The sequence below is a fragment of the Oryzias latipes genome, chromosome 5, assembly GCF_002234675.1.
Source record: "Oryzias latipes chromosome 5, ASM223467v1".
NCBI lineage: Eukaryota > Metazoa > Chordata > Actinopteri > Beloniformes > Adrianichthyidae > Oryzias > Oryzias latipes.
In genome coordinates, this window is record NC_019863.2 from 2,722,748 (window position 1) to 2,736,653 (window position 13,906).

A 13,906-nucleotide genomic window follows, 5' to 3' on the forward strand; every position below is an offset into this window, starting at 1 on the left:
AAGGCACAAACACACAAACGCAGCGGCTGTGCTGCCTTTCCTTTAATGTTTCCTTACGTCACATGTCTAGACTGTGATTTAGGAATCTGGTGTTTTGTTGTGAAGAGACAGTTTACTTTGGATTACATTTCAAAAGAGAATTAATTTCCAGTGATTCTTTTTACGATTTTTTCCCCCAGGCAAAATAATTTTTCCTTCATGGAATAAAACATTTTATTTTAGATTGCTTTCTGCAATTTCAACAGAAATCCGCATCGAGTAGTTTAAAAAAAAAGGCTTGTTAAGCAAAGCAGGGATGAGTGAGAGTCAGGTGAAGACAGAAATCTGCCAGAGGCTTTGTTTATGCAGGGATGAGCAGAGCGAAGGCAGATGATGCTGAGCTTTGACCTCCCAGCCTTCACTCACCTGTCAGCCAACCAGCAGAGAAACATGAAGAGGAAATGAAGAATGGAGCTCCATCGCATCGGACTCATTCTATAATTAATGTGCTGCTTTGTGTATTTCCAGTTTTATGGAATGGCTCTTAAAGTTGTCAGTATTTCTTCCTATGCCGTGTTAGGTTTTATTTGTTGTTGTTTGTCAGTGTGTTCTGCACAACTGTAAAGATTAAATTAGTTTGCATTTTTCACAGAAGCATCTTAAGCTATATTTACATGACAGAACAACAGCAAGTGTCTTTCATCGCCTCAGCTTTGGGCTCTGCAAGAGCCACAAAGTGACACTTCTGATGAAAAAAACACCAAGACGCTGGTTGTTTACAGAGTTAGGATACTCTGGGGATTTTTGATTAGAATTGTAGTTTATTTCATGTTTTCCTTTTATTAGTATTTAGATTTCCTCTCATAGTACAAACCAAATACAATTCTATATAAACAGTTGAATATAACAAGTCTGCTGTAAAGGTTCAGACCAAACAAATGAAGAAATCTTCTTGCACTGGGAACTTCAACAGTGATTTATTCTCTCACAACAACCTACATCCACATATGAAAGCTATTTCCTCAAAAATGACTTTTGATCATAAAATTGGACATTTCCTCCAGTTCAGACCAAGACCAGACATCTAGCAGTTTAGGAAAGAGAGAAGCAGACATTTGTTTCAAAATTTTAATCCTTTTGTTTCAAATGGTAATTTTTGTGACTTGATAAAGTGAAAAAGGAAAAGAGAATGATTGAGTTGCTTTTAAAGACCCACTTTGAAGAAAATGGTGTTTATGGTGTTTTTAACATGTTCTTTTGGCATTTTTATGATGATGGAGGACATTTATAAAGAACTCCTGTCGCTCAGCAGAAACTATGTCCTAGAAAAACGACCCAGGTTTTTGGATTTTAGCAAATAACAACAAAATCATGATTAGAAGACTACTGGGTAGCTTTTTAAATAAATGACAGGATTTATGAAAATTATGGACTTATGTGTGGACTTTGGTGAACTTCAAACCTGTTATTGCTCCACATCGGGGGCAATAATGCGGCCTTGTTTTTGTGCCATTTGAATTTGGAGCTTTTGTCTCAAGTCAACTATGAATTTGTAAATTTAAGATTTTTCAGGCCATTCAGGTCCTTTTTTAGGCAGCTGGCATCCTCAATAACTAATTAAGTAAATAAGATGATTTGTGCTTCTGCAAGGGACAGAAAGTTATGTAACAATGTTCTTAAGCTAAATGAATGAAATTTGTGCCAAAAATTCTGCTTCCTCTCGATTGATGCTGGTTCACAGATAAACCAGGTTTCTTCCTAGAAAATATTCAGATTTACTACTTTTGGATTCGAGGCTATTTAGCTAATTTGAGTTCTGCAGTCGGGCGTGTGCACAACTTACAGAGAGCATTTCCTCTTTGCCAAATAGCTTTAAAGAGCATTCACTTAGTGATTTACAATTCAGCCAGCTGCCTTAAGCTCTCCATAAACCTTCTCACTACTATCCACATCCTAATTAGGTTACTTAATGCATTTCTGTTTGATAAGGCTCTGTAATTATCTCTGCTTTCCTACTGTGCTAACTCCTGTGACTGTGGACTCTGCTTTCAAACCAGTAAAATGTAGCAGGAGTTACAGTGTTTTTAGTCATTTAGGTTGGTAATTAGATGTAAAGTTGTTCAGACTTGTGCATATAAAAATATTTTATATTTTTCTTGTGAATAACAAGATTTGCTCTAGCTTAATCATAAACCAAGCTCCATTTCAGTCATTCCTCAACGTTTCTCTGCCTTTTTTTGTTTATAAGCCTGATATTCAAACCTTTGTCTACCTCTGGTGTTATTCAGGGTATTTCCTCTTTGTGCCTTTTGTCCACAGTGCTGTGATCTGGGCTACCATGCCAGCTTGGCACGCACTTTCAGGACCTATCTGTCTGCAGAGTACAACCTAGAGACATCCCGCCACGAAGGCCTGGACATCATCGAGAATGCAGTTGACAACCTGGACTCCCGCAGTGACAAGCACAAGATCATGGATATGTATAACCAGGTGTTCTGCCCTCCGATGCGATTTGAATACCTGCCCCACATGGGAGATGAGGTAACAGAATATGAACGTCTAGTAGGTCTAAACCAGAAAGGTTTTTGGTGGCGCCCCCTTGCATCGCAGGAAACAGTGCACATATACTCACAAGAAACTTAATAACATGGTCAAGGCATTTTTTGATTAAAATAATGAAAAAGAATGAAAGAAAATTATTAAAAAGTTGAACATTTTTTTTAAATTTTAAATACAATATACAGTACAGACCAAATGTTTGGACACACCTTCTCATTCAAAGAGTTTTTCTTTATGTTCATGACAATGAAAATTGTAGATACACACTGAAGGCATCAAAACTGTGAATTAACACATGTGGAATTATATACATAACAAAAAATTGTGAAACAACTGAAAATATGTCTTATTCTAGGTTCTTCATAGTAGCCACCTTTTTCTTTGATTACTGCTTTGTACACTCTTGGCATTCTCTTGATGAGCTTCCAGAGGTAGTCACCTGAAATGTTTTTCACTTCACAGGTGAGCCCTGTCAGGTTTAATAAGTGTGATTTCTGGCCTTATAAATGGGGTTGGGACCATTAGTTGTGTTGTGCAGAAGTCAGGTGGATACACAGCTGATAGCTGATAGATACTAATTAGACTGTTAGAATTTGGATTATGGCAAGAAAAAAGCAGCTAAGTATAGAAACACAAGTACCCATCATTACTTTAAGAAATGAAGGTCAGTCAGTCCAAATAATTGGGAAAACTTTGAAAGTGTTCCCAAGTGCAGTCACAAAAACCATCAAGCGCTACAAAGAAACTGGCTCACATGCGGACCCCCCAGGACAGGAAGACCAAGAGTCATCTCTGCTGGGGAGGATAAGTTCATCCGAGTCAGCAGCCTCAGAAATGGCCGGTAAACAGCAGCTCAGGTTAGAGAGCAGGTCAATGGCACACAGAGTTCTAGCAGCAGACACATCTCTACAACAACTGTTCAGAGGAGACTGTGTGAGTCAGGCCTTCATGGTAGAATATCTGCTAGGAAACCACTGCTAAAGAAAGGCAACAAGCAGAAGAGACTTGTTTGGACTAAAGAACACAAGGAATGGACATTAGACCAGTGGAAATCTGGGCTTTGGTCTGATGAGTCCAAATTGGAGATGTTTGGTTCCAACCACCGTGTCTTTGTGCGACGCAGAAAAGGTGAACGGATGGACTCTACATGCCTGGTTCCCACCGTGAAGCATGGAGGAGGAGGTGTGATGGTGTGGGGGTGCTTTGCTGGTGACACTGTTGGGGATTGATTCCAAATTGAAGGCATACTGAACCAGCATGGCTACCACAGCATCTTGCAGCGGCATGCTATTCCATCCGGTTTGCGTTTAGTTGGACCATCATTTATTTTTCAACAGGACAATGACCCCAAACACACCTCCAGACTGTGTGAGGGCTATATGACCAAGAAGGAGAGTGATGGGGGGCTGTGCCAGATGACCTGGCCTCCACAGTCACTGGACCTGAACCCAATCTAGATGGTTTGGGGTGAGCTGGACTGCAGAGTGAAGGCAAAAGGGCCAACAAGTGCTAAGCATTCTGGGAACTCCTTCAAGACTGTTGGAAGACCATTTCAGGTGACTACCTCTGGAAGCTCATCCAGAGATTGCCTAGAGTGTGCAAAGCAGTAATCAAAGCAAAAGGTGGCTACTATGAAGAAACTACAATATGACATATTTTCAGTTGTTTCACACTTTTTTGTTATGTATATAATTCCACATGTGTTAATTCATAGTTTTGATGCCTTCAGTGTGAATCTACAATTTTCATTGTCATGAACATAAAGAAAACTCTGTGAATGAGAAGGTGTGTCCAAACTTTTGGTCTGTACTGTATATAGCTTACCGTATATAATAAAGCATGTAAACAAATGACATTAACTTGTAAAAATGAGATATTGAAGAAACAAGTAGTTACCAAAATAGGATACATTTTTTTAATTAATTTAATATTATGTTTTTTTTATGATCTTACACAAACAAGGTGGTGTTTCGCTACTGCCTTAACTTGAATTACTTAAAACATACACCAACACATCCTCCTTAATCTGACAAAACCTGCTACAGCTTTCTTCTTCAGATTTTTCTTACTGCAAACTCAATTAAAACATCTTCATATGACAACTGTTTCGAGACCACATGGTTTACACTTATGATGGCAAGTCCACTGAGAGGTTCTTGCATCGTAGTAGATTTCAAGTCAATTTTAATTCTTCTGACAGGCTGACCCAAATGCAGGACTAGACAAAAAGGTTGAGGGAAGACACAGAGTTCTTTTAATAACAGAAAACACCACTCTTGGTGAAAAAAACTTCACAAAATTGACAGGACTCGAAAACCGCACGACTACAGCTAGGAAACCAGGACAACAGAACATCTGAAGCAACAGTCCGACACAGAGAGCAGAAACTGAGACACTTAAATAGAGCTCAAACAAATGAACCTAAAGAGCCGGCAGCTGTGCACCAATCATGGAGAGTCACTGACAGGGGGCGGGGCCCTCCAGGGGAACCCACATCCAACCTGCACCTACAAAACACAACAGGTAAAACAAAACAGAGCAGAGCATTTTGACATATTCCTGTAACAGGAAGTGCAGCAGAGTTTCTCAAAGCATTAAGCAATGACCTAATCTGTTAGTGGAGGTGGCCAGTGAGCTATGTCTGTTGGTGGAGCACTTGATGCTGCTGCTGCATCCCTGCTGGGTTGATCTGCTGAGGTGGAGATGACTGAGGATTTTCAGAGGACGAAATGAAAACTTCGGCAGCGCATCTGAGGATAAAAGAGGAGGATTTGACACCAGACTAATAAACATATGATTTCTATAGAATGAAATGAAATAAGAAAAATGAAAAAAAAGAAAAACTATAGAGATACGTGTGCATTGTAGACTATACTGTTATTGTCTCTACATTGAAATGCTAAAAATGCAAAGACTCTGTAAACAGCACTGCGACAGACTGGCGACCAGTCCAGGTTGCCCCTGCCTTCGCCCACAAGTGGCCGGGAAGAAGATGAATGAGTAAACAGCAGTAAAATATAGCATTTGGGAATCTTATGCATAGTGACATAATGATTTTAATACTGATGAAAAGATACATGATCAATGCACTGCAGACAATATCAACTGTAACACAACAAACAGCTACAGACTGTGGAAAAAATGAATGGCATTTTGATTGACTGTAACAAGCTGGTAAAACGTGAGAAAACCACCTCAAAACAGTTAACATCAAAACACCTGATCTAACATTTAAGCATTTGTCTGCAGAAGGTAAGGCAGAGGTTGTTACTAATTACCAGAACAAAATGACCTGAACTGACGTCAAAACTCAGAGCGCACTCACGCTGGCTAATTACTGACATTATGCTAATGGCTAACGTTGCTGTCAGTTGTTCTGCAACAGCAAAATAATATCATTGACTGACTGAAATCATCTTTACTTTGCGTACCTCTGTTTTTTTGCATCTCTCCTCTCCTTTCCTTTTTTCCCCTCTCATGGAAACCTGAAGGTTTTGGATGTGTTGACATTTTAAGTGAGTGAATCTCAACTAGAAAGCAACGACAACTTTGTAGGCTTTGTTATGCAGATAAATTATTGCGGGCTAATACGTTTCTTATTTTGACATAATAATGACAAATTAGTTTTAAGAATAGCAGAGGCATTGATACAGTCCATAAGCGGAGGTTGCTCTTTTTTTTTTTTCTAGCGCCCCCCTTGCTGAAGATGTTCCACATTGATCTGTTTGGTCTCTTTTTTGCCCCCCTTCTCACCTCTCTTTCCCAGGTGTGCCAGGTCAGTGCACAGCAGCCGGTTCAGACCGAACTCCTGATGCGATACCACCAGCTACAGTCTCGCTTAGCAACCCTGAAGATTGAGAACGAGGAGGTGAGGATTTACGATCTCGCAATAAAGACACACAACCCTTTCTCTCACTTTGCCCTAAGCCATTGCACCCCAGAAGGACAAAATACCAAAAAAAGACAGACCAGGTCACCATCTGCTCCCATTGCAATCCTTCTCCAAGCGCCCACACCCTGCAGGAGATGACAATACTTGTAGATTGCCACATTGACTGCAATGTGTGTGCTATGCTTTCAGATATAAAATTGTTTTTGCACCATAAAGGGAGGAGGCTACAGATCTGTCTCTTCACTGCCACCTTGTGCATTGCATTTAGTTAATTAGTACAAATGTCATGTCTCAAGCAAAACGAATCAAAAGTCAAAATGTTTCTGGCAATGTGGACCTACACTGCAGACTGGATTCAGCATACATTCAGATTACATTATAACACTGCAGTTTATTTGTCGGAATGTCCTAAATAAAAATGTCTGTATCCTTTCTAAAACCTGTCCAGGTGAGGAAGACCTTGGATGCCACCATGCAAACTCTGCAGGACATGCTGACAGTGGAGGACTTTGATGTGTCAGATGCCTTTCAACATAGTCGCTCCACTGAGTCCATCAAGTCTGTGGCCTCAGAGTCCTACATGAGCAAGCTCAACATAGCAAAGAGGAGGGCCAACCAGCAGGAGACTGAAATGTTCTACTTTTCAGTGAGTTTGTCTCTTTTGGCTTGAATGCCGCTGGACTTTATGCCACTGGAAATCTTTTGAATTCAGAAAACAAAGTGACACAAAAAATCGGACTGTTTGGTTGGTTGGTCTCCAGCTTTTATTCCTGCTTTAATATAGTTTTTTTATTTTATTTTCATCACTCTATCTAGAAATTCAAGGAGTATTTGAATGGCAGTAATCTCATCATTAAACTCCAGGCCAAGCATGACTTACTGAAGCAAACACTGGGGGAAGGTAAGGAGCTTTTTATTTCAGTTTCCTGCCGTGGTTTATTTTTAAGAGCGTACTTGACTGTGACCGCTGTTATTTCTATCACCAAAAGTCATCTTTTAGCTTTGTAAAAATTTTATTTGCAGAGCAGCTGTGGTCCAGGTCTTATCTAAATATAATTCTGAAAAGCATTTGAAATGTACAGGGGAAAGTGGGGAATAGAGAGCTATTTTTCAAAAGGAGAGTTATCACCTCAAACATCTACTTTGAGGTGCTTGTTCTCCTTTGTGTGTATCTACCCTGGGTTGGGTATTATCTGGTTAGTCCATAGATGGTGTTACCAAAGAACGGGTTTCCATTAAAGGATGGAGGAGAAAAGATCTCCTTGGCTCCACCTTTTCCCTCAGGAATGCCGCACCTCCTCAGCCGTGAACGGTTTCCGCCCAATCAATCAGCTGGACAAACGAGGGCCGTCTCTGCAGCTGCTCCTGCATCAAGGGTTCCCCCCTAAAATGAAAAGGCCCAAGTCGTAGACAGCTGATGCCTCGAATCAGTCACCCAACTCCTGAATATTTATGTCCATTTCATTCCGCCTGAGGATTTATTTCATCGTCCGGACTTCAGGCTGTGCAGGCGATTCACGTGCAGTTGCCAAGCAGCCGTGCATGTGTGCATAAACGCTCACCTCAATGAGCAGCTGAGGACCTTGAAGGCCAGTTTATGCTCCTGCAAAGAGCAGAGCATATGGCGTCTCCAGGTGCCTCCCATGTTTAATTATTCAGGTGATCAATCACTGATGAGTTTCATTCGTTTGTTTATTTGCCTCAAAACACCATGTCTGTGTGTGTGCATGCATGCGTGGGTGTGGCCATGACAGCACGAACAAGATGAGACTGGAAAGTGCCACATGGTGTTTACATCTTGCTGCATGTATTAATAAAATCATAATGTCGTGCTCTGGCAGCAGGAAAGGTGTAGTTTATAGATTAATCAGCCTTGCCTTTTAAATGAAAGCTCATTAGTGTGTTCCTGGAGATGTTTTCTGTAGAATAATCAAAGTTGGAAGGGCTCGCCGTTCCTCACCTGCCAGCTGCAGACCTGGTCTCATCTGCCAACTGTTTTCTTCAGAACATTTATTTTCATTGATGTTACAAATATTGTAAAGACCTACCGGTAATGTTGGAATATTTTGGGGTTATTCTGTCTTTCTTTATGATCACAACCCTGTTCTGCTGAACTGCCCTGTTTTGGCTGACAAAGAGTCTTCATAAAGACACACATCTTTGAACGGTGGAACCAGGATGCCGTGTTCTGCATAGACTGTCTTTGTGCAGGTCTCTATGAAATATGTGCATTTGTTGATGGGAACCCACACAATTAAGAGAAGCTCAGTGAACCGCGTAGGCATTGTTCAGTCTCACCAGTGACAGACCCTTTCCCGCTCCCGTCTGCACATACTGCAGCTGCCAACCCCCAATTTTCTGCTCAGGGAGGAGGTCAGAAGCTGTTGGGGATCCTCTGCATCCCCGGAGGCTCCAGCGACAGCGGCGGCTCCGTGGCTTTGTCCGGTGACCGGTTTTTAGAACATCTCTATTCTGCTCTGCCTCAATTGGGATGTTGTCTGTCCTTATTCTCCTCAGTACAACCCGTCACCGACCAAAGCCGGGGGTGGGGGTGGGTGGGGGTGTTCTTGACATAAAGGCAAAATCAAATAAAAGCTCTTTTATGTTTATTCCGCAGGGGAAAGGGCTGAGTGTGGAACCACAAGGTAAATTCCTGATTACGCTTCTTTTTATCAAATTTGTCACAGATTTTCAAACTAATCAGGTTTGAAACAACTAAAAGGCAGAGCGCATTATTAAAAGCCCACAAATAAACCTACACTGTTCATGAATTATTTTGAATATCTTTTGTCTAATTCCTGTAGGTTTGTGTTGTCATTTAGCATTTGGATTGATTTTTGTGAAGTTTAAAATAAGCAGTGAAAGAAGTATCTATTTTTTGAAGTGTATTGTGTTCTTTTGAATACTTTTGTTGCCTTAAAGCTTTTCAGACTCAGATTTTTCCTGGTTACTGTAGAGCTGGGGGGCTCACACTTTATTGGCATGTGAGCTACTTTTGAAATGATTCGTTCCAAAACATCTTTGAAGCGGATTCAAAGTAATTCAGACATTTTTTTGGAATTACAGTTGTCATTTTTCCTTCTACATCTTGTTGAACTGGACCTGTGTGTTCGTAGTTGCCATGTCAACAATGTCACAGCACACAGTGTGCCGACAACAGGAACGATCCGTCTGCGTATGCATCGCGGTTGTTTTTTGAGTTGATTGACATGTGGCCAGTCGAGGAATGAGAAAGCACATTAGCAGCTACATCCATGGTGACGTGTATATATTTGCAATTTACCAGTCAATGTGATCAGTGTACTTGGTATTTATTTTTTTAACCTATTGTCGGTAATCTGAACCCCGTTGAGGGGGGGCCCCCTGGTTCAGATTACCGACAATAGTTCGGTTTGTTCACAATGAATTTTCAATTAAATGTTTTTACTTTCTTCATGTCTTGACCTTTGATGTACTGTTTAAATCATAAAATGTGTGTTTTGTTATAGTTTGTAGTATAACAGAAAAATTGTGTTTTTGTCCGCCTTTTCCATCGTCTACCCAGGCCCCCAACTCTCCCCCCTAAACCACAGAAAATGCGGAAACCTAGGCCGTGCTCCATGAATTACCATAAGCTGTTTAATGGCAATATGGAGACTTTCATCGAGGTACCCCCTAGTGGAGGTGTATGTCTCAGCAGCCCCCACAAAGCAGGCAGTTATGCCGTTTATAGCCTCTGCCCTCGTCCCGCTCCGTACTTGAGCTTTCCTCCCTCTTCCAGCTCATTTGGCTCTTGATATACCGCCACTTTTTAACCTCTAATCCCTCTGCTTGCTTTTTTTCTAATGGACGCAGCCTGAGAGGAAATCACCTGCCGTTAATTTCCCTGCTGAGTTGACTGTCTGGCTTTTTCTTCTAAATCCAAACAGTGTGGAGAAATGAGAGGGAAACGCAGCAATGTCTATACTCTTACAGTCCCTGTGCTCCGCCTGCGTTAACCTCCTGAAAAGTCGTTTTAACTTTTCTAACTGCAATTCTCTGCTTCCTCTGCCTTGCTTTGCCGTTCTCTGTCCCAGAGGGAGAAGGAATGCCCGTACTCGCATTCAGGTACTGCTGTTGCAGGGGAAAACTAAAACTAATTGTGCTTGAATGGAAGTAACCTACTTTATTTTTCACCGTTTTTCCCATTATCTTTCTTTGCAAAGTTTTAACCAAGCAATTGATGACAATAATTATTGCATCTGTTGATTTATTTTTTGAAATTCATATCTGTTTCCTTTTTTTTTTTTTTGGTTTGTAGGATTCTGGTCAACCAATTCCCCCGGTGGTTGAAAGCTGTGTCAGATATATTAACCTATATGGTGAGTTTCCCCTACTGCTTCTCTGCAAAAGGAGCAGAAAAGAAAGAGTCTATAAACGCCTTTAACCTCATAAGCAGTTGAGTTAGCTGGAGATCACCGTGGAACTCTCTCCTTCCACAAGTAGTTTTAGTAGGTTGCACAGAAAAAGTTCTGCTACATCCAGGCCAGTCCCCCCCAGCTTTTCACATACAGCTTCAGCTTGGTGACTTACCCTTTGGGGTCTTTTTTCTGGATCTACATGCAATGAAAACTGATTAGAATGCTGTAACTGAAACCACATGCTGCAGCCTCAATGAAGGGCCTTCGCCTGAAAGAAACTGCAACTCCCTCCACGATAAGACTGAATTTCCTGTTCCAAACTATGTTTTGGGGGATTTTTATGGGATTTAGATGACTACTGAAGCTCAGGATCAGGACATTGTGGCTCTTTTTCATCAGGATTGCAACAGCAAGGCATATTCCGCGTGCCAGGATCGCAGGTTGAGGTCAACGACATTAAAAACTCATTTGAGAGAGGCGAGTGTGCACAGACGCTGTTACATCACCAACACAACACTGCACATCCCTGTAGGCTTTCAACAATTACTAACAAATGTGTTTCTTCCTAATTAGGTGAAGATCCACTGATTGATGACCGAAATGAGCATGATATAAACTCAGTGGCGGGGGTGCTGAAGCTGTACTTCAGAGGGCTGGAGAATCCTCTCTTTCCAAAGGAGCGCTTCTTGGACTTTATCTCCACCATCAGTGAGTCTATTGAAAACTTTCAAAAGAGTTTTGCTTCTGGCGAGATACAGAAAGAACCAAAATAAAGCGCAAACTAGAATTTGTTTGGAAGTAGAAAGAGACGAGGAGCACCACCCCAGCTTGCTGTGTGCATTTTGTACTCATGGGCAAACGGTGTGTACTTTGTTTGTGTGCGTGCCTGCATGTGCAGGAGTATGGGTGACATCATTTGTCATTTTTTTCATTCTATTTTGAAAGCTGGTTTCTACAACAGAGTATTAGGACCACCGTCATAAATTGTTGTAAAATTATAAGAAAAAAGTCAAAATTTTATGTGAAGGAAATTGTAAATTCCTGATTGAAAAAGTCTGCAAGAAGAAAGTAATGCATTTTTAAAAGAAGTTTTATTTTCATAAAGAGAGAAAGTTGTACGTTTACCAGAAAAGCAAAATAGATCAGCAAGATGTTTATCCCATTTCTCTGAAATGTCTGCCACATTCACTACACAGGTAGTGTTTGATTGACCTTTTCCTTGTAGATTCATGACATTTTGAACCATCAATGTGCAACTTTATTTTTTTCATGATTGTACAGCATCTGTCACATAATTATTATTACTTTCCTGTTGATGGGCTTGTAAAAGGATGTAACATAAAGGTAAAAGGAACAATTTAAATACCTCAGCAACTCAAAAACTGTCTCAAACCAATCTAGGCTGAAAATAAGCTGGGAATCTATTTACATAAAAACCTCAAAACTACACAAAAACAACCTAAACACAAGGACCAAAGCCTCAAACAACCAAAGTAAGCTCTGCTGCCAGCTGGGGGGGGGGGGGTCAACAGATGATGTGGCAGTATTTAAACTCGGAGCTGGAATTCCTCCTCCAATCAGGCGTTCAGGACAATTTGGCCACCGACCTGCAAACAAAGATAGGAGGGAAAGAGAAAAGAAAGACAGAAAACACTCTAAATGCACAAACAAAACAAAATTACGGCCTCAGCCTTAACAATTATTAACATTTATTTTGGTAAGATTTGGACTTTTTCCTCATTAATAGGGGATTTATTTTGTCTTTTATGGTGGCCCTCATACACTGTCATGGATTTCTTCTGTCTTTAACCACAATGTTGTTTTACTGCTTTGTCGTTTGTGTCTCAGAGCTGGAGTCGGGGGCTGAAAGAGCACACCACATTCAGCAGATCATCACGGCTCTTCCTCGGACAGTCATCATCGTCATGAGATACCTCTTTGCCTTCCTCAATCAGTGGGTAACACGACACGACCTTGATTTAGAGCAGTTCATGGTCAAAATCAAGTGAACAAAGAAGCCTTTGCTTAACTGCTCTGCAGATTTGTCATTCGATTTAGCAGGATTGATTCTTGTGTTTGTGCTGAACTGAGAGGAGAAATAAAAAAACAGATGTTGAGTTGAAAAGGTTCAAACGACGGGCTTTGTGGTGCCACAGTCATTTTTTAGAGGTCTGTAAGCTGACGTGTCCGTGAACAAGCATCCTCTGATAATTGATGCAATTACTCAGCTCTCCTTCAGAACAAAAAAGCTTGACTTTGTGTCCTTTGCTGGAGTCAGTCCAGCTGTGAGGTTTCTGCTCAGCCAGGGAATGTTAATAACTTAGAAAGACCTGCTATGACTTACTCTTGATTGTTCCAGTTCAGGCTGTGGCCTCTGCCGCATGATCTGATTAATAATCGTTATTCTTTGAAGCTCATCTGACTAACGTATGCACGGCTGAATGCCGCTTTAATTTTGCGTGAGGTGTTATTTAAACGTGTCCCACTGAGCGTGAGAGGTTGAGACCTCTCAGTTCTTCACATGGTCTTTTAGTAGAGTTGCAGCTGGACTGCAATCTTACCTAACATCAAATCAGGCTCTTTAGTTCAAACCCAGGCTGTGGCCACTCCTCCACAGTTAGCAGTAAAAGTTTGAACTACTATAAAAAAAGTGCAAATATGTGAACTGTCTATTTATGCTTGATGTTCGAAAAAAATTATCCTGGTTACATGGAACAGAACCCAAATATAGGTTAGGATAAATATTTTGTTGATGACATGTTGCTGTGAAGAAGAGAAGATGAAATGTCCCATGATGCTCTTGCGTTCCCCAGTCTCTCCCAATACAGCGACGAGAACATGATGGATCCCTATAATTTAGCCATCTGCTTTGGTCCGACCTTGATGCCCATACCTGACGGTCAGGACCCGGTGACCTGCCAGGCGCATGTTAATGAGGTCATAAAGACCATCATTATCCATCACGAAGTCATCTTTCCAAACCTACGTGAGCTGGACGGACCAGTGTATGAGAAATGTATGGCCGGCGGGGAGGAATACTGGCAAGTAGTGATTAGGTAGAAAAAAGAGGGGATGTGGGATTCTTTGCTTTTTCTTC

The 13,906-nt window shown here is 41.1% G+C and overlaps 1 protein-coding gene across 2 annotated transcripts in view; it reads left to right on the plus strand.

The window, feature by feature from the left end:
• Positions 1–13,906, plus strand: part of srgap3 (SLIT-ROBO Rho GTPase activating protein 3) — a 71,725-nt gene that overhangs the window by 50,741 nt on the left and 7,078 nt on the right. Inside the window, exons 7-17 of one of the 2 annotated variants that reach the window (XM_004068545.4) lie at positions 2,299–2,520; positions 6,305–6,406; positions 6,879–7,076; positions 7,247–7,331; positions 9,048–9,075; positions 9,975–10,077; positions 10,710–10,770; positions 11,209–11,286; positions 11,383–11,517; positions 12,658–12,763; positions 13,623–13,850. In XM_004068545.4, the coding sequence (XP_004068593.1) occupies positions 2,299–2,520; positions 6,305–6,406; positions 6,879–7,076; positions 7,247–7,331; positions 9,048–9,075; positions 9,975–10,077; positions 10,710–10,770; positions 11,209–11,286; positions 11,383–11,517; positions 12,658–12,763; positions 13,623–13,850 (1,346 nt within the window). Of the gene's footprint in view, positions 1–2,298; positions 2,521–6,304; positions 6,407–6,878; positions 7,077–7,246; positions 7,332–9,047; positions 9,076–9,974; positions 10,078–10,485; positions 10,517–10,709; positions 10,771–11,208; positions 11,287–11,382; positions 11,518–12,657; positions 12,764–13,622; positions 13,851–13,906 lie in introns of both variants that reach the window. The other variant, XM_011474645.3, reaches the window with a different exon arrangement.